Here is a 27,545-nt window from a genome sequence, read left to right as displayed (position 1 = left end):
CAGGGCTTGTGATGCACAAATTGGGGTTTGTGCAGGTGGCTTAAAGAAACCTCCAGCCTGTGTGCTAATTGGACTAGTGCCAGACAACAGGCTTAGTGTTAGAAGGTGAGAAATGGGAGATCCTGAACTGACCTCCCCAAACACACATCAGCTGCAGGCTAGAAGAAACCTTTCTTCAAGCTGTCCAAAAATTCAAGCACTCTGCAGTAATTCAATACCCCTCTCTGATTTCTCTGGGTGTGTCAACAAAATCTGGATGCCAAAGTCCCCCTGAACAGTGCAGCCACTCCTCTCAATCTATCAAAAATAAATGTAGAGTGGGAGAGGATTTCAACAGACTCAGACAGAAATCTGGAGAAGCTACAAATCAGGGCTTCATCTAGGATTGGCATACATGTACATGTATCTGCCTGTCCTTTCCCAGCCAAGCTTAAAAAGTGCCTGTCCTCTCCCATTAAAATTTCTGAAACTGACACCTGTTGAAACTCCGTATCTGAGGCCATTTTTCACTGCACCCAATATTTAGGCAGGAAATGTGAGGAACTTGTTCACCAGTGTTCACGATTTACGTAAAAAAGTCAAGGCCTTGCACTTTTTGAAACCGTGACTATAAAAACCGGGCCTTCACGTTTCACCGTGCATGTCCGAGCACGAGCACAAACAACTGATCGAACAAGTAGTGCACCGTTCAACACTTGTTCACCCTTCACTTGTTTGGAAAGGGGGAAAAAGCCTTTTAAGCTATGCTGCGGACATCAAGCTGCTCTGGCTGAGGGAGGATAACTGCATCACAAGACAGCTTGTGTCACACTTGCACTTCAACGGGGTCGCAAAAATACCCCACCATTTCTGAAAATTGTGTTAACCCACGCATTGTGAAGTCTCTTATCTGGTTCCTAGAATTATTTTTCTTACTGATTTCCTGTGTCTGACTTCCCTAGCAACAGATTTGCACATTTTACAATTACACATGTAGAAGTGCCTTTTTTTTTTACAAACAAACACTGGTCCAAAATAATGATTGAAATCGAAGAATAAAACTCTGGCCAATCCCAAGGCAATTATCTCAGACACGGTTGTACATTTTGAAGCTTACACTTCAGCACCCTAAGTAATGAAATTCTTACACTGGGTGAGTGATCCATGGTGTCATGTAACACTGCATAATATCATGCATGACAGTTTTTAGTCCTTGTTCAGGCACTTCTGGAACCTTCAAAACCAACCTACAGATCAATCAATACCGTTGAAAATCCATGAATCTCAACCTCCACTGGTATCCTTTTCTCCCTGGTTGGAGGATAGTCACTGCGGTCAGAAGCCTTACCCAGGGACATACACGAAACCACATGATGGGCCAATTTCATAGAGCCTGTAACATGAATCTGCCTGGCAAAAACAGGTTACCAGCCAAAACAACATGCATCGTACATTTCTGTTGACTGGTTCACATGTGATTTGTTCTTACATAGATTTACCGAGCATGATCAGCTTTTAATAGCAGACCTATCAACTGCAACCTAATCCAATGGCACAGCAGAAACCCTGCCAACTTAACAAATGCATCATAATGCTGTGAAACCCTCCTTCTCAAGTATTCATCCACATCATCAATATGACAAAAACTAGAAAAAAATGGAAGATTCAGAACAAAAATGATGATAATCCTAAGCAAAAATTGCTGTTGACTTTCAAACCCACAACTAGTGAATCACAATTCTCTACAGACAGTTGGCCTTAAAATTAACAACATGCCGAACCCAACAAGGTTATGCAGGATTTCAATGGTTCCTAGGGGGTTAGGGTTTTAATAAGAAAGAGAAAAAATCTGAACAAAAACAAAACCTGTTTCTGATTCAGAGCTAAAACAGTGACAAAATGGTGACAAAAACAGTGACAAACACCCTAGGGGCTTAGGGTTTTAATAAGAAAGAGAAAAAATCTGAACATAAACAAAACCTGTTTTTGATTCAGAGCTAAAACAGTGACAAAATGGACAATTCTCAGGAAAGAAGTACTTTTTTTCTTGCTGGTTTCCGAGCCTGCGGTTCTCCGTGGAAGTTTACACTTTACACGACAGCATAACTCACTCTACAACCAAGAACATACATGCATCCTACCCATCTAAGCCTCTTGACTTGTGTATCTTTTCGGCATGCATCAGGGCTGATGAATTCAACTCATAAATCCGACATGTATGTCAAGGCATTAACAGGTTCAAATAACATCCAGGCTGAGCTTAAGCAGTTTCCCCATGTCTCTTTCAGGAATTCCTTTCGCACTTGACAATTTTCCCAAAGGCCCCCTCCCTCCTCCCAAGTGGATGGATAAACAGCAAACTTGTGATCAATCGGGGAAAACATTCCTACGTGCCCCGGTGAAAATCTAATATAGAAGTACTGATGTAACAACTTTGTGGCAACAGAAAGTGAATTTTTTTTTCTTTAATTCCTTTAAAAAAAAAAATTTATACGTGTATTCATACATGACCTAGTTCTGCCAATTATAGTCAAATGTAACAAACGGAGCTGGTAGGAAATTAAAAATGAAGAGACAACATGCAAGAAGTTATGCACAGCAGCACTGACCACCTTCAATCGGTGACCATTTATCGACCACTGGTCAATTCTCCCTTCTAATCAGTGCTAGGGCTGGGCCAACTATCTGAATAACCAAATATTTGATTGATTACCAAACAGTATTTTCCGAATTTGAATATTTCGAATACAAAATTCATGAAAAGGAAGGGTATTTTTTTGTTTTGTTTTAAATGAGAAAAATTATACTATGGTGGCTTGTTTAAAGTAAATTCAAATGAAAAGCGACAGATATCTTACAATTAGTCATCAAACAATTTAAAAGGAAAGAAATTTTCAACAGGGTAAGAAGTATTGTTCATCTTATAAATCTTGCTAAATCATGATTGGAGATACTCCTAGATGTGAGAAGCTGTTATATTGATTATAATGTCCAATTGTGTGCATTGTTGCAACTGATGTTGTATATGGTTTGTTTATCAACAATCTGCCGGGCAGATTCGACCGAATAATCAGATATTTGATCGAACTGAAGGTGGAATATTCAAATAGTGAATTATCCAAATTGGGTACTGGTAAAATCTACTAATGTCTGACTAACAGTCACTGATCGAAATTGGCCCTCAATAGGACTTCCAAGAAAAAGCTCCCAGAAATGTGCTCGGGTACTCTGAAATCATTAGTGAAGCTACAAAGTATGCAAAGGCAGATCAAAAAATGGTGCAAAGCCTCCTTGAAATGACGAGTCCCTCCTTTAAAGGATCCTCTGAAGGATGTCCGATGACATTGCGGGGAAGCATACTCCAGATGTTCACAATGACTGGTAGGAAGCTCCTGTCATAATCCAGCTGGGTCTGGGCTCTTCCAGTGCCAGGAGAGAGGGTATGCTGTAGGGAAGAGGGATGCAAGGCTCCGGCAGAATGATGTGCTTGACGACAGTTGTTAGGAAATGACAGCACGTACATGATGCAGACTTCTCAACAGTATTGGGCATGAGTCCAAGTGCATTTCATTGATACTTGCCATGGCACTGACAACAACCTTATGACAAAGGGGCCGAACATTATATACAGCTCCATGTAACTGAATACCTAACTGAAAGAAGGGCCCAACTCTAACAAAACCCTTTTTTGAGTTTTAAAAAAAATCAACATTTTTTGAAGGAGTTGCAAAGAAAATCCATTAACTCTCCTAGGCCAAAATGACGAAGTTGGCCCTTTCTTTCAATGAGGTATTCAATTACTAACACTGCTTTGAGACACATATGCTAACAAGAGTCTTGCCAGACAATCAGACAACTTTCTACTGAGGCACAAATTGGTGGAGAGGGGTGTTGCAACATCCTTCTCCAGTTGCTCTTCACAACAAAAAATACAGCATGAACAGTGCCACCCGAGCCTGAAGCTTTCATGGAGCTGACGAGCAGAAGACGCCTCTTGGCAGGTTTTTTGTGTGAAGCCAAAATGAGCAGGAATCAGCATCAGGTAGTGTTATTCTGCACAGTGCTTCAAGGGGTAACCTGTTTTTACTGCACATATTTTCTGTGCTCGGTGACTCTGAGAAATCCCCCTGCCTAGGCGCGCCTCCTTCCCAACATGATCTTCAAACCCGCATTTGGGGGTAAGAAGGAAGGAGGTTCGGGGCTTTATTCTTGAGCTATGTTTAGTATCTCTGCTGGTAATTCAGCATAAAGCCTAGGCTGCACAATAATCATCTTGAAAGAAAAGATGATCAGTTTTGGAAGTGCAGCAGTTTGACGAATGCACAATTGTACGCCGACTAATTTTATCGCATTGTGGCCAAAAAGCCAGAGAACTTGCTCATTAGGCCCAAATTGCCTGTTCATCCCCCAACTCATTACTCACGGTACCACCAACACAAAAAAAAAGAAAAAAAAAAAAGAAATGAGGTCCTGGGGGCCGTGTGAAATTGAACCCCTTCCACTCATTAGAGGGTAATCCCTCACAAGCCCTGACCCATTTTCGTGCTAATCATGCCCCTTCCACAGCCAGGCATATCAATGCCCCCTCACATCCCCTTCAGATCCCAGACAATGGAACAGGTGTTTCTCATTTGCAATATTGTCACCGTTCCCTCATCCCCCCCTCCTCCCCCCCCTGTGGAATTCTTAATGGCAGGTGCACAATGAGTATGACCCAAATGCATCTTGGCAAGTCATCGATTAATCATTGATCACTGCAGTGTGAATGAACTTGGGCGGGCTGTGTTGTCTGTGGGATGGTGGAGAAAGCTGAGTATTTTTAGTTACTTATTGTAGTCTTGCATAAGATTACAGCCAGGACGTACAGGCATCGATCAGATGGTGCGAGGAATCCGCTAGAGGGTGGGGCCAGACCGCTGAAACCCATCATCCCGGCAGGGAGCCATTTGGGAACTCCCATAATGCCCTGCTCTTGGGAACTTTGAGAGACGGTTGATGGGATTCCAGGGGGATTTAGATAAGTTAAGCTGGCAGAGGCGGAGCGATATTCACGCCAATACTGATTGTGCGGTTGACAGAATCAATCATCGAGAGGATTCTGGAGTGGGTGACTAAAGACAAAAGGGATGAGGAACTGACAAGACAAAGATGGGAAGACTCCAGAGATCACAGAAGGGTCCCTAGCTATGCTGGCACTGCTGTCGAGAAGCTAAAAGGATCACAACTTCACCTGCATTCACACTGTATGACCAATATAACTGATCTCTCAGGTGATTCACAGTCACTCTGACAAATTAGGAAAACCCACCAAGTTGCTTGGCCATTTCAATGTGGCATGCATGAACCATGCAGTTATGATTTTGTAATTTCCCAGTGGCAGAAACATTTCAGCACTGCATTGTTTGCACTAATCTGTGGGCAAATGTCAATTTTGAGACTTTCTTTTCATGGCAAAATTAAGTTTTAAGAATGCTCTTATGAACATGAATCCATTAGTCAGTACACCATAAACCAAGCCTACTTCAAGTCTGGCTCTTGAAGCATCATTTTTTGGTCCATCAGAAATACATAGCAGTGTTATTCTTCAATAAGAATGCAAGCAGTTACAGAACGCAGAGCAACTTTGCCCTCATTTGTACAGAGCGACCAGGAAATAGAAAGGTTCCCAAAGAAATCTAAAAGCCAAATTCCTTGACTTTTCTAAGACTTTTCCAGGACTAAAATAGGACCATTTCCATGACATTTAATGCCATTCTCAGATCTGGACTCCCTGCTCAGGTAAAGCACCCAACCCTACGATCAGGTTTTCCTTACTCATTCTCTTCCCTCTCTGAACAAAGAAACACCTCGGTGCGTCCATCTGGGATGATGGTTCCCCTGTGTTTCCCTCCACATGCCATTAGTCATTCTCCGGCAAATCATGAAATCAATCAGTGTGCATTGATTGGGAATGACAAATCATTTGGAAGACGACATATTCACACTTTCCCATGCTGGGACGCCTGGGCCTGTCTATTATTGATACCTTGTCCCCCACTCTCCAATGTCTCAAGTTATGCACACCTGTAGAAACAGGTGCTTGCATTGAACAAACTATTGACAGCTAAAAAAACAGAAACATAGCTCCTTTGACTAAATGTCCCCTCAAAGGTCTATTTAACTTTCTTTTATTTAAAATCCTCATGATTCTAATAATTGTAAGCTACTGTACACAAAACATTACACGGTATTATGATTTTTAACCAACTGACACTGACTGATGTGTAAACACACACAATATTCCTTACTTGTTCCACAGAGGACATGTACACTCATTTAAGACTTTCTTTTTTCATTTCTGCAGTTGAAGTATTATTGCGTTGTGCTTGGTTGCATCATAAATATATTGCAAGTTCAAAGAATTTGTAAGGCTGTGCTGAATATCCGATTACTCGATCGATTATCGAATTTTCAAATACTATTTTCCGCATTCGAATGGAAAATTAATAAAAAGAAAGGAAGAATTTTCTTGTTTTAAATGAGAAAAATCGCACAGTGGAGGCTTGTTTCAAGCAGATTGAAATGAAAAGCAACAGAATAATACATGTACATCCTACGATTCAAAACGTAAATTCATTAAAAAATTCAAAAGGAACAGAAACTGTCAACAGGGCAAGAAGTATTGTTCCTCTCTTCAATTTTGCTTAATCATGGCCCAAGATAGTCCTAACAGTGAGAAGCATAGTGATTATATGGTACAGATGAGTGCATTTTTGCAACTGATTTCATAAATGGTTTGTCGGTGCAACCGAATATCCAGATATTCGATTGAATTGAAGGTCGAATATTCGAGTAGTGACTTATTAGAATTGACTCAGCCCTAAGAATTTGCAGGGAAAAAAACTGCCCCCAGCAGCTTTTTTGGGTAAGAAAATCTGAGGTTAACCGGTTATTGCATGAAACAAAAAAAAAACGCTGATCCAGAGAAAGAAATATCTAAAACTCAAGTAGGGTAGAGAAATGATACACCTCATTCCACTCTGTTCTTTTTCTAATAATCGAAACTTCCCCCACAGGAGGCAGATTGATTCACTTTGAAGGTGAAACAGCCCCTAAAACGCTTTTCCTGGAAATTGTTTACAAAAAGAGAAACTGAAAAACAATCGCACGATGCCGATACCCAAAATGTGTAAAAACGGAAGGAGACATTTCCATACTGTTTCTTGACATGTTTCTCTGCACTAGTATCATGAATGTAAGACCACGATGAGCTGACGGCAAGGAAGGAACAACAACTTAACCACAAACCAATTAATTGTGCGTTTGGCACTTGTCTGTCAGCAATGTGGAACCAACATACCGGTAGGGACAAATTCGCTTCTTGCAATACATATTAAGGCCGGAGAAATATTTGCATTTGGGAGGTAAATGGGGATAGAACGAGACAGGAACAAACAAGAGGAATTGACAGGATGAGCAAATACCAAAGCTGATACTGGAGATGGATTGGCATTTCTATTAAACCGGGGCAAATACAGTTCTTAGAAGAGACACTCTAATATTGCGACGAGTGGGGGGAAAAAAATATCAACAGATTTGCTGGTTCCACACCATTCTACAAACGAAAATTTAAAAAATGATTGAATGAGGAACTACGCTCAAGTTTCGCCGTGCATGTAACTTAAGCTCGCACTCTGGTTTGCAAATTGAGTGTTTTGGAGTTCAAGTTGAGGCAGAAATATACAACCATGTGACAAGCCCACATCATGTTTGTATTGAAACCAAGACTTTGGCAAGACACTTGACCAAAACGATGCTCAAAACTTACTACAGACTATTCCTATGGTTCCACAATCACGTGCGTGTTTGTAAACTTCGGGACGTTCTGTTGGTTGAAGAGGCACAAAACGCATCCTTATCTCTTCCGTGTGGTAATGGCCTCTTGCAGTTACACGATTGGTCAACATTTTGGGGTTCAAACTGCCACTTTGCATAATATTCACGAGAATAGACGGAAAATACATGTGCGTGCACTCACCTGATCTGCTACAGACATGGTATGCATATTTCTGGTGGTGTTTATGTGCAGGACATTAAATTTGTTGGTGTGGCAGAGGTCGTAGGCGATTCCCGTGAAGGACGTGCTACCCGTCTTGGGGACCCGGTTGTAGATGACCACAAAGTCGTCTGTGTTGGGTTTGTTGGAGATACTTGGGGTACTTCGCATGCGCCGGCTGTTGGACCTCTCTAGCGACTCCTCTGTTCGGACAGAAAATGAGGACAAAAGGATCAAGGGGGAACACCTCAGTGCACTGGTAAGAAAGCTGCGTTGAAAGTGAAAATTATTTCATTTGTGTGCACTTAAATGTAAATGGTACATCCAACAGGTTGACTGAATCCAAGGTTAACAGAGGAGAAGCCAAGCTCTTCTTACAGGAGGTAGAAGTAGGACAAGAGTTCCTAGAGAGGGACAATTGCCCCCCCTGTCCCTCCGTGTCCTCCCTCCCCTTCCCGCTATGCCACTGAAAGCATGATGGAGTTTCTGTCAGTAACTACCATTGCCCAGCTTAGTTATCGGTATATAACTTCATCAATTTCAAGCTTTTGTAATGTCAGTTCAGCTTAGCTCTGACTCCCAAGGCATTTTTGCTAGGAACCTTGCTCTGAAAATCTCCTCAACACAAGAAAGCAATGGCACACTCTTATGGGACATCAAGTTGCTGAGGTCTCCATGTGCCCTCCTCAATTCTAAAAATCTTCCACGAGTTTCGGGGGGAATTAGGGTTAATATGCATCCTACATAGTTCACACTTAAAAGTCACCGACTGAACATCTTAGACTCGAGTGCAACATCTTTTATAGGTGCTGTTTGGTCTACAACACAGCTCTTATGGCATGGAGAGCACTATCAAGGTATACAACAGGCATAAGATGGGTAGACAACTGTGTTTCATAGAGAGGAAGTACCGGTAATACAGATATCGAATACTTGAATCACTGGCAGTAGTTATTTTCAGGATTTTCACTTATGATTGCTATGAACGCACACGATACAGGTACTCTAAGCCCCGAGGTGGACCGAGAGATGGCGCAATTTTCCTTGCTACAGCGGCTCCTTTGGTCGGAAATGCACTTCGCTGGTTCACAAACAACTACGAAGCGCATGCGCTACGGTCGCATCGCTACCAGTAAAATGAGCACTCCTGACCAATACAGCTCTTTTCAACTAATGAGGGGGTGTTTCAGCTCAAGGTTGATAATGTATGCACACATATAAGGGTCGCTGATGTTGGAAACCTGCCAACCATATGGCGTACAACAGGGAACTTGTAAACAAATAACCTGAAGACATTTACAAGGACTCCCCAAAAATCTGGAACCAATTTGAAGTCCATTTGTGGGTGGTCTTTCTTCACCTTCATCTCGTTTGTTTTTTGAAAATTTTGGGATCTTAAAAGAAAAAATGGTAAATCAATCAGCAGAGTATCAACAAATTGTTTAAAGAACTCAGAGTGCCGTTTCTATCACAAGTCCAGGTTTGCCTAAGAGCATGCCTCTTCAGAGCCATCAAACTCAGCAGAATTCCAAACTCTTCAAACTGCATCAACGACAACCACGATGGTGGGGGTCATGTATCAACCCAGCCTCCTTGTCTGAGAAACATGAGCAGCCCGTCCGACTCCAGAAGGGAGGGGGGTCAGTTGCAGATTCGGAGACGGGGGAAAAACGTATTGACCAGATTTTTTTTTTTCTTCCAGAGAGGGTCTGCAACTGGGTCAGCAAATGACAGGAAACGAAGCACGGTGCACGTTTTCCAATGCTTCTCAGTGAGCACCTGGTTTCCCCCCCCCTTCTTCCCCAAGCTCATCGGGCGTGCGAAACCCGAGACGAGACCAGATAGACTGTAGTGGGTAAACGCCCTATGATATGTGAGATTTATGTACGCAGCCAAGCATAAGGGAGGGGGGGTCCTCCGTGCTGATGTTTTTCATTATGCATGCTGTGATGGGCACTTTTTCGGTCGGCCGTGTGGTATTTTCTCATGCTTCGGATGTTGCACAAATTGGGCGAGAGCGTGTTTGAGCAGAAACGTGCGAACGGAATGCTAAAATCTAATTATACACAGACGCTCTTATTACCAACAGAAATGAGAGAAATCACACACCCAGGTTTGTGTCCTTGAATCAGAAATCAGCTCTGTACTAGAACATGTACCAATGCATGAACCCTACGTCAAAGCTAAAAACAAAGTTAAAATTGAGAAAAAAATACCAAATGTATCAATGGCAAAATACCTTTTCAATTTGTCTACAATTTGTTGATGGTACATGTAGCCGTGGAGAAGTTAATGTCTCCATTAAAGAAAGCTGAATTTAATGGAATGTGTATTGCAGTCACATTCAAGTCAGAGATCTATAAGCAAAAGGCAATGCCTTGTTGTGGAGACCTCAGAATTGGGGTCCATTTGATTTAACGTGAGCAAACCAGAATACAATGAAAGGAGATCCGTCGCTGTGCATAGAAAGCTGGCCGGCTCCTACTTTGCATGAAATATTTCATGACACCAGATCAAACAATGTTGCAACTTTGAGAAGCTGAACACACTTCATCGAAGTGAATTTCACCCCAAATACATGTACATCAAATTCGCTTAGCTGTCACATCTGCCTTTTTTACTGCACAACACATCAACATCTGTAACCTTCTGTAGTCCTCATTCAATCAGGCCAGGTATCCAATGTATACCTCACAGAAAATACATCTTCCTTGCGTCTGCACAGGCTCACACAGCAAAACAGATCTGGCCTTAAGACATCTCGGTAACCTTTATTTGTCACTCACAAAAATTTAGGGATCACGAAGAAGAATGCATATTTGCTTTGGTGAAGACGGTGGTTATCTCTCAAATTTTTATCCCTGAAAATAGAGCACACAGTGGAGCCAGGAAGGCAACAGCTGTTGTCTCTTGCTTAGGGGTCTCAATTACAAGACGCCAGGGTAATGATACATGTCTGTGTCACAGTGGCTCCAGCAGATGCCCTAATAATGGGGCGAAATTACAACCCTGCATCTTCAGACTATTTTTGTCTCCAAGATCTGCTCAAATTTCAGGGTACCATACCAACCGGAGACAAAACTTACTGCCCGATCACTATTGGATTGGCCGATGAAACGCTACTAATATTTGGGAGCATGAAGAAAGTTTTGCTCAGCAGAAATCCGGGTTAGCAATCGCGTGATGTGTATTTGGTTTCGATTGTGACATCTAGCACATTGGCACTGTACAGGCAATTTCATACAGAAGCATGTTTCCTACGGATGTAGCCCCTACATGAATACCACCTTTTTTACTAGCCCTAACCCAGTAGGGCGTATGTAAAATCATATTGAAATCAGACAGAGGATTTGGGACTGTTAGGGCTATTATCTGAATAAATGACAGGATGTCACTGTCAACATTACTTTGGGCCAGGCAATGCATTTCACTGACTGTTGGCAACTGAGGTGGCTGTCAAGTTCAATCTCTTCAAATATCTATATCTGCCCTCAGCTGAATCTCTCTCTGCTCCCAAACGGCCGGACACTGCAGGTGGTTGCACAGTGCACTGAAAAACACATGCGCATCTACCAGCATTTATAGGGAAGGCTTCCGGGCAACAGGAACTGCGTGACTAATGTACAGTACAGTGTAACTGACCCACTGTCACTGCAGAGACAGGTGGTGTACTGGTATCAAGGACCTTGATCCACCAAGGAACTGTACACAACTGGTTCCAAGTTCACTGACCAGGCCTTAGGCCAGTGGCAGCTCCAAATGGACCCCATTCAGACATACATAGGTCATTTACTTTTAACTTCACAGTTAAATCCCTTCTAGGTTGTGTAGTGTACATGTTTCTCATGCATTACTTTCTAAACTCAACAAGCATACATCTCTGGATAATTTACAGATTTGTACAATCATTCCTGCTGTTGAAGTTCTTAGATTACAACAGTGGCAGATCTGCAAGCGACAGGGTTTTCATCTGTCCAGGGTGTGTGTTAGTCCAGGGTGTGTCTTGGCTTTCAATAACCAAAAGTTGTTTCAATCGTTGCTCACTGTTGTGTGTATTGCAAAGTTTTCTTCAAAGTCATTAATTAAACTATGATGCACTTTTTTGGTTCACCAATGTCAAAATGCATCATGCATGATATTCCATGAGAGAAACCAAAAAAGAGGCAGCACACAAAGGCTCCGGATGCATCTGCGATTTCCCTGACCAGTTCCTGACATTTTTCCATTCTCTCCTTCTTCTTTGCTTGAGATGGGTTTTGTGGCCTTAAAAATATCCCAAGGGAGAACCATGTGGGAGAAAAATGATAACTTCTGGAAAGCAGCATATAGAGACATGCACGTATATATGTAAATGCAGCCTGGTCTGTCACGGAACAGCGGGCATGCTGGGGCTCTCAATGTTCATGGCCTAGGGGACAGATGAACAAGCCTTGCTGTCACAAGCTTCCAGAGAGTTCTGCCCTCCAAAAAGGCCCGCTGTCACAATAGACCCAGTCACGAAAAGCAGTCCAGACAGATTAAACAAAAACACAATGAGTCAGCCCTCTATTGTGTTGCTGTTATCCCCGAAGTGGAGTCTTCCCCCTGCGTCATCCCAATGATCACTTCGCTTCATTCTCCCTTCCTGTCCGTTCCCACCCCGGCCTTCAAACAGTCCCTCCGAACATCTCAGCCTCTCACAGTGCCTGTCCGTGTGTGACACCACACTCCAATAGGGCAGATCCCAATTAACACCCGGGTCCCGTTAACAGGGAATGCCTCCCCTCCCCCTCCCTCCGCAAATTATCTTGGACGTACCAGAACATGGACCATGTCTTGCCGAGTTTTGCGTCGCCTCGATCCATGCGAGGACTTGGTCACATTTCATTATCCCCTGTCCTTTGTCGGTGGGCTTGCCGGCAACTCACTTTTATTGCTCTATTAGTCATTGTGCTGTTCTCCCAACCCTGCCGACATCATTCCCCCCCCCTTTTCCTCTTGCAGGCATCATTGGTGATCACGATCGTGGTCACTTCACGACAGAAAAAAATCCTGGCTGATACTTTGCCTCCGGCTACATCCACCTCGATTCCAAATGAGGGTTTTCAGAACACATGTATTGCAGAGCTCTTTTGGATTTCTTTATCATCAATGCATTTGGGCGGGCATTCAGAATTCGCGATTCAAGCAATGAGATAACACCGATGAATGGCATCAACGCATTTACGATATTCTGCTGTTACACATATATCAACCTTACCTCCCTGGGAGTGTGTGAACATTCATGCTACAGTCAGAGGACTTAGGCCTATCAAGGCTACGGAGCAAATTCAAAGTTTTCTGAGTGCTTATCACGCACAGCACATTACTCAAAGCTGACTCGGAATAACAACCGTCCTGCTGAAGCAACAGTTCAGAGACAGTAAGAGGCAATTTGAACAGTTAAAGTGCATATTTTTAACAGAATTCAAAGGAATTTTTTGCAGCATGGAAACTGTTAACTTTCTTCAATGAGCAAATCTTGCAGAAAGAAAGTGGGATGGTACAGGTTGTGGGGACGTCTGTGGTCCCCACAACATTGTGGTTCCCCAGAGTAACTACCATTAATCACCCCTGTGGTCCTCAGAACTCCTGAACGGGAAAAGGTAACTGCATTCTGAGCATCCAAGGTGTGAGTTACATTGTACAATGTTCAATGTGTGAAACACTTTAATGGAAATTGCATCGGTGAGGAGTACATCACACAGATGTATTGGGAAAAAAAGTCTGACCGTGGGTACTTTAACCGTTTGGAGAAGTTGGCATGAGACTTTGGATGAAAAACGAAGTCATGTTTCCTGTCTCAGCCTGAAGTCTGTTCGAACGTGTGGGAACATGTACTGTACTATGACCATGAAACAACAGCTGTCTAAATTCAAGCAAGTTTCAAGCTTGGCGCATCCTCAGCCATCCACCAACAACGTCCAGCATGCTTGTCCATGAGACTGACCTGGCCATGCCCCGTGCAGACGGTGCATGACGAGGCTCTGTTTCAATTCGTCCTCAATCTCACACACAGCCCACGCCATACATGTACTCGTTCACTGAGGAGGGGGCCAGGGGCACCGGCAGCCTGGTCAGTACACTTTAAAATATATTCAACTGTTATTGTTGCAGTTCCACATTTCAGACACAACTGGGTTCTATATCCTACACCTTTCAGTATACCTGCACATGGCCCCACCTAGGATGTGTGATGTAATGGTGTAAAAAAGAGAGAGAGAATCACAGAGTTGGTTCAGACGAAGGTGCCTGCCAAGGAGGCAGAGACATGTTTCACAAAAAGTCTATGGTGGTTTTATAGTGGCAGCTGAGATCCAGGAAAGATTCCAAGCCTGTCAATCCGCAGTACTGATAGACGTACATGTACGTACATGGAGAGCATGCAGTCTGCTAAGAGCTATCCTAATAATATCTTATAAGCAACCCTTTGACAAAGGGAACCAGTTTAAGGTCCCTTGTAACAAGCGAAGTTGAGCTGGATCTTGGCCAGACTACAAGCAATCGGTGGGGTAGTAATGGGTCAAATAGCCTCCGTTTCTATAAGTATTGAAACATATAAATACTTGCTCCTTAATTTGGAAAAACAAATGTTATATCTACGGATGCTGAAGTGTCCACTGCACAAGGACAGTACGTGCGCACATTTTGCCTACGGAGTGCACATTTCTCCAGCACCAAAACACACTCGCTTGTATTTTCGGCAGGTGTTTTGGAAATGGCAGTGGTGTTTTTCAACAAGCTCTTCACTTGTAAACTCACAGCAGTTAATTGACATTTCAAGCCCTCGTATGATGAAGGGGGGATTTCACCTGCCTTGTTCAAACAGAACCCTGGCATAGCCTGCGGCCCTATGCTAATTTGAACAGTCGTTGGATTGCAATGTTTCAGAACGCCTACCAGATTAAGTCAAGCCACATTTGAAATCACAATTACATGCGGAAGCAGACCTGTGAATGTGAGCAGATGGAGCATGCATGCATATAATTAGGTTAACGATGAATAAATTTATGTCAGCTGTGATATTTTCATGAAAGAAATGAGGGTACACAGAGTTCATCTCAAAAATAATCACTTTCTTCACCTGCTTATTCATTTATCTAAAGTCTTGCACTTTCTTGGTATTTTTGTTAGAATTTTCACTGAATCCGCAAAAACCCACCGCCACGCAGACACTCATCGGCACATCCTTTATCCAAGGGTAAATACTACTAAACACTATCCTACTCAATCCTCCAAGATGCTCCAAGCACTTTGTCCGGTGGATTTGGGCACACTTGGGGAGGTTAGGGTTGACATCATGCATGCAGTTACCTGCACTATTAAGACTGCTGGTTACTGCTAGAACCACAGAGCAGGCAGGCCAAATACCGACTGACCAACCAGATTATTGACTGAAAACCCGAGAAGCAAGGAAAGTCTCTTCATACAGTCAGAAATCTTAAATATTTAAATCAACAAGCCAACTTGAAGCTACGTGCAGCTACGGTATATAGCCAACAACAAGTAGTATTCACAGTTGGTGGAACTTACATGTACACCCCTCTTCCCCCCCCCCACCAGCCAACCAAATGACCTCAAGGCAGACTAACAAATCAGTTTGCCGAACTGACATCCAAATAAGATTCTTAAGAAGCCCTACCGGTGTCTGGTGGTTGAACCAATCAACGCATCGCGCATTTCCAAAATAATCAGACCACAAACACATCCTTCTACGGTTCTCCCCTTCTACCCCCAATCTTCCTTTTCGGGTCAAACCTAATTTTTACCTGTCCTGAAAATCACAATCAAAGCCTGAAGTCAAACCTTCTGAAATGGGACAAACAGCCCATTGTATATTTAGCGTTAGCAAAATACCCCAATCTCAGCAAAGGCAAGCCGGCAATGCCACACCTCCCTCTCCCAACCCCCATCATCCTAACACTTCGCAGGATTGTTACGGTACCTTCCAGCAAATCCACCCGGCACCCTGTTTTTGTACCATTCTCCTGTTGAATATTTCCCCCCTTGGCAGGTATTAACCTCTGGGTCAGCTGGCTTTGCACGCTTACACAAGACACTGCAAGGCTTTCTTAAGAAAGGTAGGCACGAGGAGCCCCAGGATCGGAGCAGGCAGATTTGAGTTTTTCTCCCAACTCTGATCCTGAAATGCATTATCAGCTGACCACAACTGTCCAGGGGGAATCTAAAGGTGATTGCACGGGGGTGGGGAAGGGATTTTTTATCATTTTCTTGATTACAAATACATTGCTGGATGCCTTTCAGAAAAAAAAATTCCATCTGCCTCTGCAAGAGAAAAAATTGATGAATTTCCAGAACTAACAAAACTGAATTTTTTCTTGATGTTCATTTCCTTTTTGTGTTTTCTCTTTTGAAAATTCATGTTGAAGGAGGGAGATTTTCAGAAAAAATGGAAGGGGGGGTGAGGGCAGATGCACAGGTGTTGGTTAATTAAAATATTCTGATTATCCACAGATATCCTTTGAACCAAGATCTTTGAAACAAATTTCCAGCTGGTGTCAGCCAAAGAACAGAGAACTTCTACCAAGGCAATCCTTTAAATCTAATGCTAACCCCTGAAAAAACAGGAACATTTATTTTAATGATGGGTTTCACCCTACCACCAATCATAACATTATATACTCGGTGTTTGTCTAAGAGCTTGTTAAAATATTCACAAGCTTACTTGGGTAGGACTCAAACCCACAACCATCTGTTCACTAAATTAGTTCAGATGTAAACAGTGTTATTAATATGTTAGGGCAAACCGCTTATTGAAATTAACATCTCCCTGATGTAACATCTTAAAATAGAGCATCTATTTTGTACTGTATTTGGACAGATTTTAAGTCTGGCATTCAAACTCTGTGAGGTTCTCAACAGAAAGATGCTCTAACTTGTGGTCATTCCACCAAAAGAAATCACGCAGAGTTGCAAGGAAAAATGCATGACTTGAAGTTGGGTAATTTCCCCCAGGACTGCCAAGCTTCTTGCGTGGAGTTTCATTTCCTCCGTTTGATCCCTGCCGAAAAAATATTTCCAGATTTCTGCGTGAGACTTTCAGATAGTGAGAAAAACACATAAAATGAATCCTTTATTCATGGAAGCATGTTACTTTGCAAAACAGATTGACCGGTAAAGTCAATCTTGAATAACAAGGTGGCCTATTTTTGCTTTCTGCAGGCATGTCGCACACATTGCAATGGTTATCGTGCTCTAGACCAATCCCAAAGTTGGCAATTTACTTAGAAACAAAGATATTCTGGGAAAAAATTGCAGGTTCTAATTTATGTTTCCAAGGTGAAGAGGTCCTACATGTAAGAATAGGTCAAGTTTTCTACTAAAAATCAGGGAGAAATTGGTAGTTTGTTGAACAGTTTTTGGATTCATCCTTTGTTACAGCATCATAATTTCCCGTGAGTAATCTAATCTCCTTCTTGAGTTCACAAAAATCCTCCAATGGGTTTCCCCACAAGCCGCCTTCTTAACCTCAAAGGCCACATTTCAGGCCAAGATGTGCGCACTGCTGGAACAAGAAGATTTCACAGGAGCCAGAGGAGGGAACACCCCCTCCCCAAATGATGAGGGACAGGGGAGTGAAAAGATGCCAGGGGAAGGATACTGTATGCTGCCTGGGGCGGCAGTTAGCATCATGTTGGGAGGGGGTTCAAAAACTGATGACCCTATTGATTGCTGGATTTCAGTTCTAAGCTCCTGGCCCAAGGCTTGCTGGAAGTACTGGGTGGGCTAAAGTGTGCTTTGATCCCCCCCCCAGCCCTGCTCCCAGCTTTTCACTCAGAGCTACACGTACATGTAGCTCCCAGGATCTTTCACCCAAAACCTACAGCTGGTTTTGCCGTCCCGACGGAACGTAAACACGCCAGCCGCAGGCTGACAACCGAGCTATTTTTGTTTCCACTTTTCGGTTTGTTTTCAGGTCCTGCAGACAAGGTGCTTGTATTATTTGTTTTTACATGTAGCTCAAAGTCATGACACACCGACATGTAGTATTTCCTTTTTTTTTATTAAAGAGTGCAACAGGTTTACCTGAACTTTTAGAAAAGCCTGATTTAACCTTGGTATTGGTTGTTGTGTAGGCGTACATGTACAGGCCAAGCTGTCTAAGTCTTGGCTATTAGTATTACAAATACCTGTGTATCTCGAGTAACAATGTACAATGTACATGATATAGTCTTCAAGCACTGCGGACATTCACTCAGCTGCAGCCATGTCTCCATTACGACAATAATCATTTGAAAATCAATAATGAAAGTACTGAAAATATGACCTTAAAGATTCATTCCAGCGTGGGCTCCAACCAGCCGACATCAAAATTTGGTCATTGGTACCAGTACATGAACAGCACACTGGCGTTGGTTCCCTGCTAATAACCCAGATGCAGTGTGTTACCTCAGACTGGTTATCAGACTACAAGTAACAGACTCTTTGCAAAGCAATTAAATCCATGGTGTGTTTTTTTGAAGGGGCCTCTCAGACAACCTACATGTACCAATAATGAAATGCTTAAGCGAGCCAAGACAGAAAGTCTGGCCCACACTGAAATAGATCAGGCTGCATCCAAAGTAGCAGAATTTTTGTGGCAAAGAGCCAAAAATCATGACATTTTGCAAGTCCTCCAAATCCCTACTTCCTGACCCCTAGGACCCCCTACATTCTCTGAAAGGTCATTCTCCATAAAGTACAGTCTGACTTCTTAAGTGGCCCTTGGGATTTGTCTCTGCATCCAGGCTGGCCACTGTGGCTTACGTCTAATTTCATAGGTGTTGATAAGTTATGGGGGTGTTCATTTTCAACTAGGCAATGCCTGATCCAACCCAACAAAATTAATCACTAGTCACTTCAGCCACTTGTAAGTGATAGGCCTTTTCTAAAAATCTTGCACAATGTACATGTATATCTAGAGGAAGCTTCAAACCTCTTCACCCATGTAACTTTGTGAGGGTTATTTTCATCAGGATGCCACACTGAGTGATAAATCAAAACAAGAAGGGGTCACTTTTTCTGGAGCAAACTTTCTACTTTCTAGAGCACGCTATACACCTGCGAGGTTTTTCTTGTTCATTAGTGCATATGTACACGCACTGCTCATGCCCAGTTTCCTTTTAAGATATCCAGTGGCCATAAGTACAGCAGTGGACGTGATTCTAAATCTTAAAGAGTTCAAATGCAAGTCATGTTTGCACACCGGAATAAAATGCAATCCACTGGCTCGGAAGGGCCGTCAATACTTTGAAAATGTTTGATTTCTACTCGTGAGCAAACAGCACGGCCTGGGTCTCCGCTTGCCCAAGTCACTACGTGTTCTCTTCCTGTACGTGTGTGTGTGTACATGGAGCTAACTTGATCAGAACCAAACGCGGCTGGTGGTTCATTTGGGACATAAATGTACTCCGTACATGTGTCTTGCATCAGTGCATTGATTTTAAAGTGTGAAAATCAAACACAGAGTTGGCAGAATTCAGGAAACCTCCTCATACTTAGTTACTGCTTCCTGGCTCACATGTACATGTATACACGTATATCTGCTGCAATATCTGTAGTCTTGGCTAAAGACGCTACGCCCTGATATTTGTTACCTGTGCAAAGAGCCACACAAGCACAAAAAGATACCTTGCTCAAACCAAATCAATACAAATCTGAAGGAACTGATACCCAGTGGTGAAACATGAACCTTTGTAGGATCAACTGTGTTGTGAAATCATTTAAAATTAACATGTGCAATAAAATAAGAAAGGGAGGGACGGAAATCGACCAAAATAAGAACAGCGAAATAACAAAACAGGAAGGTTGTGGAACTAAGACTACACTGCGCTTGGTACTGGTTAAAAGCCATGCCAACCTTGCTGAACTGGTTATGAACAGTTGGTCTACTCAAACTGCACCTGTGATTGCAGGCAGTCAATGACAATTTGTCCAATAAGCCTTTTGCGAGTTAACTTTGACCCAAATCTGGTACACTGAGTTCTTTAAATTCATGTGAATACAACAACTTGAATTCTCCTTACTAAAACCACTGTTGCTATGCCCCGTGATTCCGGGCAAGCTTTTGCTTAGTTACATAAGAGACGCCTTGCAACAATACATTGTTCTCAATGGATAAAGAGGGCATAAAGGGACAAGTCCATTCCAGAGATGGTGGTCGCTATGCGAAAGCTTGCCCCAAATCACAAGGTGTACCAACAGTGTCTTTAGTCAGGGGAATTCAAATTGTTATGTTTACGTGCAGTCAGATAACTCCGTGCACCAGATTTTATTCAATTTAACTCGCAAATGGCTTATTGTGTGTGATTAATAACAGCTACCAATATGTAAGGCTTTGACATACTGCTTTAAACCACATGCAAGAGGTGCCAAAGTACCTATTACCCCTGTTCACTGGGCCATGAGATTAGTTTTCCCGCAGCAGCACAAGACACTAGCGCAATCTGTTCTCTACCCTAACAGGTGCCCAAATACTCCTGGGGAGCGGAGAAAGACAAGAACTATGGCACCACTGGGGCTTAAACCCACATATGTGACCCATCTGTGAAAATGAGTCTTAAGTCCCCAGAGCCACTTTGGAGTAAAAAGTCCTTTAGAATAATTTTGCACAGTGTAAAATAATAAGAAATCACAGCATTTTCACCATGGAGTATCCACTTTCATCAGGATGCCAAACTGAGTGATACATCAACACAAAAAACTCAATTTGCTCTTTCCAATACAAATGAAAACTCAAAAAGTGGCTCTGGCGACTTATGACTCGTTTTCACAGAGTGGGTCACATATAATCGCGTGTTGAATCAAATGCTAGAGCCACTGGAAAGTGATTCTCTCACAGTACTGCTCGTACATGTACACGTAACTAACCACAGTTGTGCTTCCCATGTCCAAACTTGACAATGCATGTAGCGAAAGAGGTGTAATATTTCCAGTTTACGAACATGCCGCATTACGCACTGCGGCACAAGAAACCAGCCAGTCATGTGGCCAGACTTTCTGGGGTATTCGTGCAACTTCCCTCAAGGATTCCCTCCACCAATACCAAAGGTGTGTGACACTGACAACGCTTAACATCCTGATGAGTTTGTTAGACAGTAACTGACGTCAAGCGTGCAAGAAATGTGCTTGCAGCAAATCAGTGAATAACAAAAGCCTCTGGACATTATTCCCAACTCGTAAATTCCTAAAATGTATCACTGCCTCCGATATCAGAGGACTGTATATATTGCATGCATACACGGACATGTACATCTCTTCACAATTTAAAATAATGACACAGCCTTTGACGACGTACCGGCAAAGTACAGTTGCTTCTGGGGTTAGGATCCTCCAACATGGTACTCCTGGGGCTACGAAAATAAACAGGGGGCTTAGGCCAAGTTTCTCCCTCCCCGGCTTCGAGCTACGACTTGTCAATTTCGAAACACAGTTGGCAGGATATTTCATTATCTCGGCGGCAATTTTGGGTCAACCAAAACACACGGCTGTAATTAAATTTGCCCTAGAACCCAAGAACAACGCCACACATGTGTACTATACATCAAAGAAAATGAGACTTATTCCAAAAAAAAAAAAAGAAGAAGAAAGAAAGAAAGAAAGAAGGAAGGAAGGAGCTGGAACAGCAAGTGGATAGCGGCATTTTCGCCAGGATGAACTGATATTGGATTCTGCTGTCGCAGATGCGCGGGGAGAGAAATTGTGCAGAGATTCACAACGAGATGCGTGGGGGGATTTTTTTTTTCCTTTCGTCAAAATCTGATTGAAATTCTGTCAGATTGCATCAGGTCCTTTTATCAAGATGACTGAGGAAAACACGCTGATCTGAAAAGGATACGGCGCAAAACATCTGCCAGCAAAAAGAATCTGACATACAGACGCACTCGGTGTATGAATGTAAGACTGTCCTCTTTAGTGGAAATTCCATACTACGCATACCGTATGTTGAGTACCAACCTCTGCATATTGTCATGTACAGGACATCATATGCAAATAACTGGAGAAGCTGCCAATCTGGGAAACTCGGAATGGTTACAAGTAGCGTGCAGCGTAGATGCCGCATGTGACTTTTTTGGCCATCTGTGGCATGGTAAGTTACGATATCAATTGTCTGCACACACAATTGTGGCTTTCTGAGTTTGACTGACTCTTTTATTACTGTGAGCAAATTTTTAAAAGTAAAACCAAGTCGAATCAATAACTTATCAAAACTCCTGACAGCAGAATATTACACATGATACAATGAAACACTCTCCAGGGCAAAAACGTTCATGTGGAACCAAATTTGGAAAAAAAAAAAAAGGAAGAAAAGACAAAGAACAGAGACACACTTAGAATTTATCAACGACATGAACCCAACTTCATTTGTGTCTAGTAATGAAATTTCATCCTCTTTTTCGGAGGAATTCGAGCGTGAGCAATTTGGCCCAGACAGACGTTGATCTAATTAAACCGCCTCAGGTTGGTTAATATGGAATCAGCTGACGCAACTCATTTGCTGTATCGGCGTTTATTGTTTTTCCTCCCCTTAAGCTAGCTTTCCTGATATACCTCTCCTTTTTCCCCTTTTTTTTCCCTTCTAATCAGATTTGGCTCAGAAGACAAACCTGGCGAAAGGTGACACATGGTATTGGCTTATTTTAGCCAAAGAGTACTCCTTGCATAAAATGAATAAGTGGGAGGTTTTAGTCGCCTGTGTTTATTTCAGCTTAAACAAAAAATGTCCAGGTTTATTAGCACTAAATATATAAGGTAAACTTTGTGAATGTTAGCTCGTAAATATTTGGGCCGGGCACAAAAATTCCGGTGTTCTGGTATGCAGGAATTTCAGATGATCTCAGAGACTTTTCACACATTGTCAGAAATTCTTGAGAAGAAATTTTGTTCCCTCTATAAAGTAAACAAAATGAAAGCTCTTTTTCAGTCACAAAACTTTCTGTCAGTCCATAAATTACTGCAATGCATTCTTAAACTGTCACAACAGACCAGAGATATAGTTCTATTTCGAACTGTAAAACCCAACAGGCTACAACTGATACACATACATGTACAGGTGTATCAGATTTCCACCTCCAGGGAGCATATTCCTCCTCCCCCCCCAGCAAAGGTATCAAGTTGCCCAACACGATTTAAAGGGACTTCCTAAAACACTCATTATGACAATTTTCAGTTTTAAAACAGCAATTGATGATTTATGCGATACGCCACAACAGGGTCAAATGTAGGAGGTTAGAATGCAAAAGTGTGCAAACCACTGGTATCTGCTTAGCAACAAGATTACAGCACGGTTCCAGGCATTTCATGAAGACAAACGTCCCTGATGTTTTTCCGACTTTTTCCTGATGAGTTTTCAAATTTCCAGGATAGTTGTTCGGACCTACATGTACTTCCTAAGTGACAATACTGTTGAAGACATGAACAGACTGGCCACTTTCCCTTTTGGGCCAGTTCCCTTACTTTTCCCCAATTTGAGGCATTTTTCCCAAGTTCCCTGACTGGAAAAAGGGAGATAATTTTCCAGGTTTTCCCTGATTTCCATGGTGTCTGGGAACCCTGACCAGCCAAATCTGTAATATGATATATCAGCCTAAAATGACAGGTTGCCAGCTAAGTTCTGCCAAGCAAGACTTGCTATTAAGCCATATTTCTTGTTCCAGCTTTATGAAACTAGGCCCACATTCCCATCTATTTTTCCAGTTTTCAAGACACCAGTCATGCTATGCATACCAGTAAGCAATATTTCTTCCTTTTAATGGTCAAAGCTACTTGTGCGGTCATCTTGATTTTTTAGATCCCTGTAAACAAAAGTGTCAGATTATGGATGGAAATCAATTAGATATCAAGATCTGAATCAATCGATCAATCAGTCTGCTTGCTTGAATACACTGCACAAATATCACCAGCGGTAGAACGATTTTCAAAGTGGGACAGCCAGTTGTTAGACCATCAGGCATCCACCATTAATAGGCCGATCCATTAAGCCCCATCCCATTATAAGACATGCAAAAAAGTGGGGGGGGAGGGGCAGGCCCCCCTGAAAAGTGAGAGGGCCATCGATTCCCCGGCCCCCCTTCCACCGACAGGGACAAATGATGCAATACTACACTTGCACGCACAGAGTCTACTGTTACTTTTTTCTGCCTTGGCTACAGTACCACGTGTGACACTTGCACATTAGTACCATGCATACATGTACATGTATATGTACATGCACACTGTACATGTACATCTATTGTAATGGGGTGTTTGGCGCTGAATGCCCCATTTCGTACGTAACATAAAATTAAAGGTAAAATCAGCCCATGCAAACTGCAACTCATCCAACAAATCAATCAAGACAAGTTCTTACAAAGATATATGCTACATGAATTTACTCCCACTGAAACATTTGTGTCCTTTCACAGAACAAAGTAACAAACGTAACTGAGGATCTACAGTACGGTAAACTTCCTTCACATATGAAACCAGGGAGGAAACGCTTAATATATTTTCCTGACACATGGTCATAATATTACACGTGCTAATACTGGAGCAAACACCACGTACATGTGCTGAAATGCGGCCTGTGTCATACATGTACACGAATGGATTTATTTTACAGACAGGATGGGCAGCAGGACAAACATGCTCATGCCGAAACAAAAAGTGGTCACCGGGTTCAACCCTGTCAACTCTCGATTCGACAGTGTTTTGCAACGATGCTTGGGCCAGTGTCACACTTTGCACATGGACGGATTTACATGTATCTGTTCTGTAGATAGAGGGACCATCCAAGTGCTGAATGAGATTATTTGGGGAGGGTCGAACACAGCGTGGCGGGGAACACTCCGAAGACTAAATTTTCACATCAGAAATTCTCCCCATGAATCTGCAAGCTGTACTAGTTGTTGGGTTGAGGTCGGGCTAAGCTTTGACAAAATAAAGCATGTGTGCCAAATACTTTTAAGCAACCAACTAATGTATGGTATTTGGTCTTTTCAAAACAAGATTGACAGTTATGAAAATACTACCTACCCCTAAAAATGTATCTACCTGTCCTTTCCACCTCATATTTGCTCTTTTTTGCAGGGGGGAGGGGTCATCATGTGGTAGGATGGCTCTGTAGAGATGCTGGTCACCTGTTCCATCTTGCCATCCACTGGCTTTTTAAGCATATTCTTTTTTTATAGCCGCCATCTGTTTGTTGTGGTGCCATGTCAATTGTTTTATGTATATGATTTTAATGTATTTAATTTTTTGGTTTAATAGCCAGTGGAAAAGTGTAATAAAATTACAAAAACAAATAAATAAAACAAAAGGGTGTAAATTACCTTTTGTATCTTTTTTCCCCTTTTTTGTCATGGTTGCTCTTCATATTCAAAAGTAATATGTAGTTATATTGTAATAACCCTCTTTAGTATCACTTCACTTCTAATTCAAATTCAAGATTCAAGGTTCGAAGTTATCATTGTCCATGCCAAAATTCACACAGAAATTTACTTTCCATTGGCTTGTTACAAAGTAAAGTGAGACAGCAAGTTATTACATTAATCGATATTACAATTACAATCAATAACAAAACAAGATTGCAATAAAGGCAAGTTCCCTGTGTATAGAATTTTTAAAAAGGTACTTATGTGATTCAATTCTGCTGGCTTGCAGCTGCATAAATAATTCAGGAGGGTTGTCATAGTCCTTTGTGAGCTGTGCATTATGCAGTCTGATATACACACACTGTAATAATTTTGAAACTTTATACTGTAACAAAATTAACAGTGTACCTAATCTGTCTGGTAAATATTATCATTGTCACTAAGCCCGGCACCACAATTGAGGACTCAAAGAGCTTGGGGCGATTGGGCAAAATTGGCTTTTAGGAGTCGCGGTACGTTTTTTTTTTTGTCTGGGGGAAAAATGCTCCTAAAATTTGCATGTCTTAGGCGGTGTTTGTACAAACACAGGAGAGCTTTGTGAAAACTAGTTCTTTGGATCAATGTTTTGTTAGCGACTTTAAACCCACTAGGGTACATGAATGGTTCACTCCAGCAGTGGTCTCCATCTTGACCTTATTTTCTTCTGAGTATCCCCCCCCCAAAAAAAGAATTACAAAATAGGAAGAATTCGAAATTGCATTTTTGGAAATACGAAACTTTTAATATTGTAACTCGACACGAGCTTTGGCTCGAGAAATCGGTCTCACTGTGACAAAGCTGAATTAAGAAGCATATGCACACAAACTGCTAGCGAGCAATTCCGACATGACATTGATTTATTTTTATTAAAAGTTTCCTCTTGATGTTACAGTAGCAACTATAAGCCTGCAACGCAAGTGTGTAAAATTAGTGACATCTATCACTCTTGAAAGATCCACGTGCGCGAGTGCTGACATGTAGGTGTACATGTAAGTACATGTAGATACTTGAGCAAAACTTTTTGACAGGGGCAAGGGCTTATGGGGGGGGGGCTGATTGGTACACGTGCATGTGTGCCAGGAGGAATTAAGCTACAGTTAGGGACTTCATTTTCAGTCCAACACGGTGTGAATAATTTTACCTCGACGATTCAAATAACCTTGGGGCTATACATGAAGAGTATATATCGCGGTATGTATAGGTAAAGTGCATGCATATGAAGATGTACACAAACATGCGTTTTCAATGTTTATCCTTCAAACAATTCTAAATGTTATCAAGAATACCATGGTGTCACACAGACAGCAATATGCAATAATACGTTGCCTTTTTCACCCAATGAATCCACAATTAGAATTTCAGTAACTGATACATGACAAGGCAAAAGCAGTTGGAATAATCATTCGATTGGGCATATTTGTTGTACACGGTATTCTGTACTTCAGTTTAGATACCGTACGTAAAGTGCTAAATCCCAGACAAAAAGAGCAGTGCTCAACGTCGTGAGATGAACAACATTTGTAAGTTCTCTCAAGCCCCTAGTTTGGAGGCAGGTAATCAAGTTTCCGTTTCAACGGAAAGCCAAAATGTATGGCACCTTCAACACGACAGTAAAGTCTCGCAGAACAAGCATTGCTCTCTTCAATCAAACTACCCTTAGGAGTGCAAAAAATGAACACTGTATGTGCGTTGAAACTCTTGCGGCTTCCGAGTTGATGAATTTCACGCCGCAGTTATTCTGACAAGCCCTCCATCTGAGAGGAATTTCCCTTGCCATTATTTAAAATGCCAAAAATCCACTGAGGAAAAGATTTGTGGCAGGCACTATGAATAATTCATCAGTATCACCTACGGCAACAATGAATAATTGGAACCAGATATCAGAGGGGGCTTATCACCATAAAAAAAAAGCAGCATCAATATTTTTATTCAACCCCCCCCCAAAAAAGAGATAACCGTATGAAACTACTCATCAGTTCGATGAAATCAAAGCTTTAGGTAGAGTGGGAAATTAGCCTTAAGGCCAACTGCCGAAGCATGTTCAGACCTTTTGAGACAGGATAAGTTTCAGAAGCCAATAATCCTGTTAGTAAATGATCGCACAGAGAAAAGAAAAGCTTTCA

General features: G+C 42.1%; 1 protein-coding gene across 6 annotated transcripts in view; it reads right to left on the bottom strand.

The window, feature by feature from the left end:
* hs2st1 (heparan sulfate 2-O-sulfotransferase 1) overlaps positions 1-27,545 on the bottom strand; it is a 74,955-nt gene that overhangs the window by 15,929 nt on the left and 31,481 nt on the right. For all 6 annotated transcript variants that reach the window (XM_022250624.2, XM_022250625.2, XM_022250626.2 and 3 more), the window contains exon 3: positions 7,997-8,217. In XM_022250624.2, the coding sequence (XP_022106316.1) occupies positions 7,997-8,217 (221 nt within the window). The remainder of the gene's footprint in view (positions 1-7,996; positions 8,218-27,545) is intronic.

Source organism: Acanthaster planci, linkage group LG11, assembly GCF_054643075.1.
Source record: "Acanthaster planci isolate LZ-2023a linkage group LG11, COTS_SCS, whole genome shotgun sequence".
NCBI classification, from domain to species: domain Eukaryota; kingdom Metazoa; phylum Echinodermata; class Asteroidea; order Valvatida; family Acanthasteridae; genus Acanthaster; species Acanthaster planci.
The sequence above is the reverse complement of the archived record's forward strand: the minus strand, read 5'-3'. Positions and strand labels throughout refer to the sequence as shown.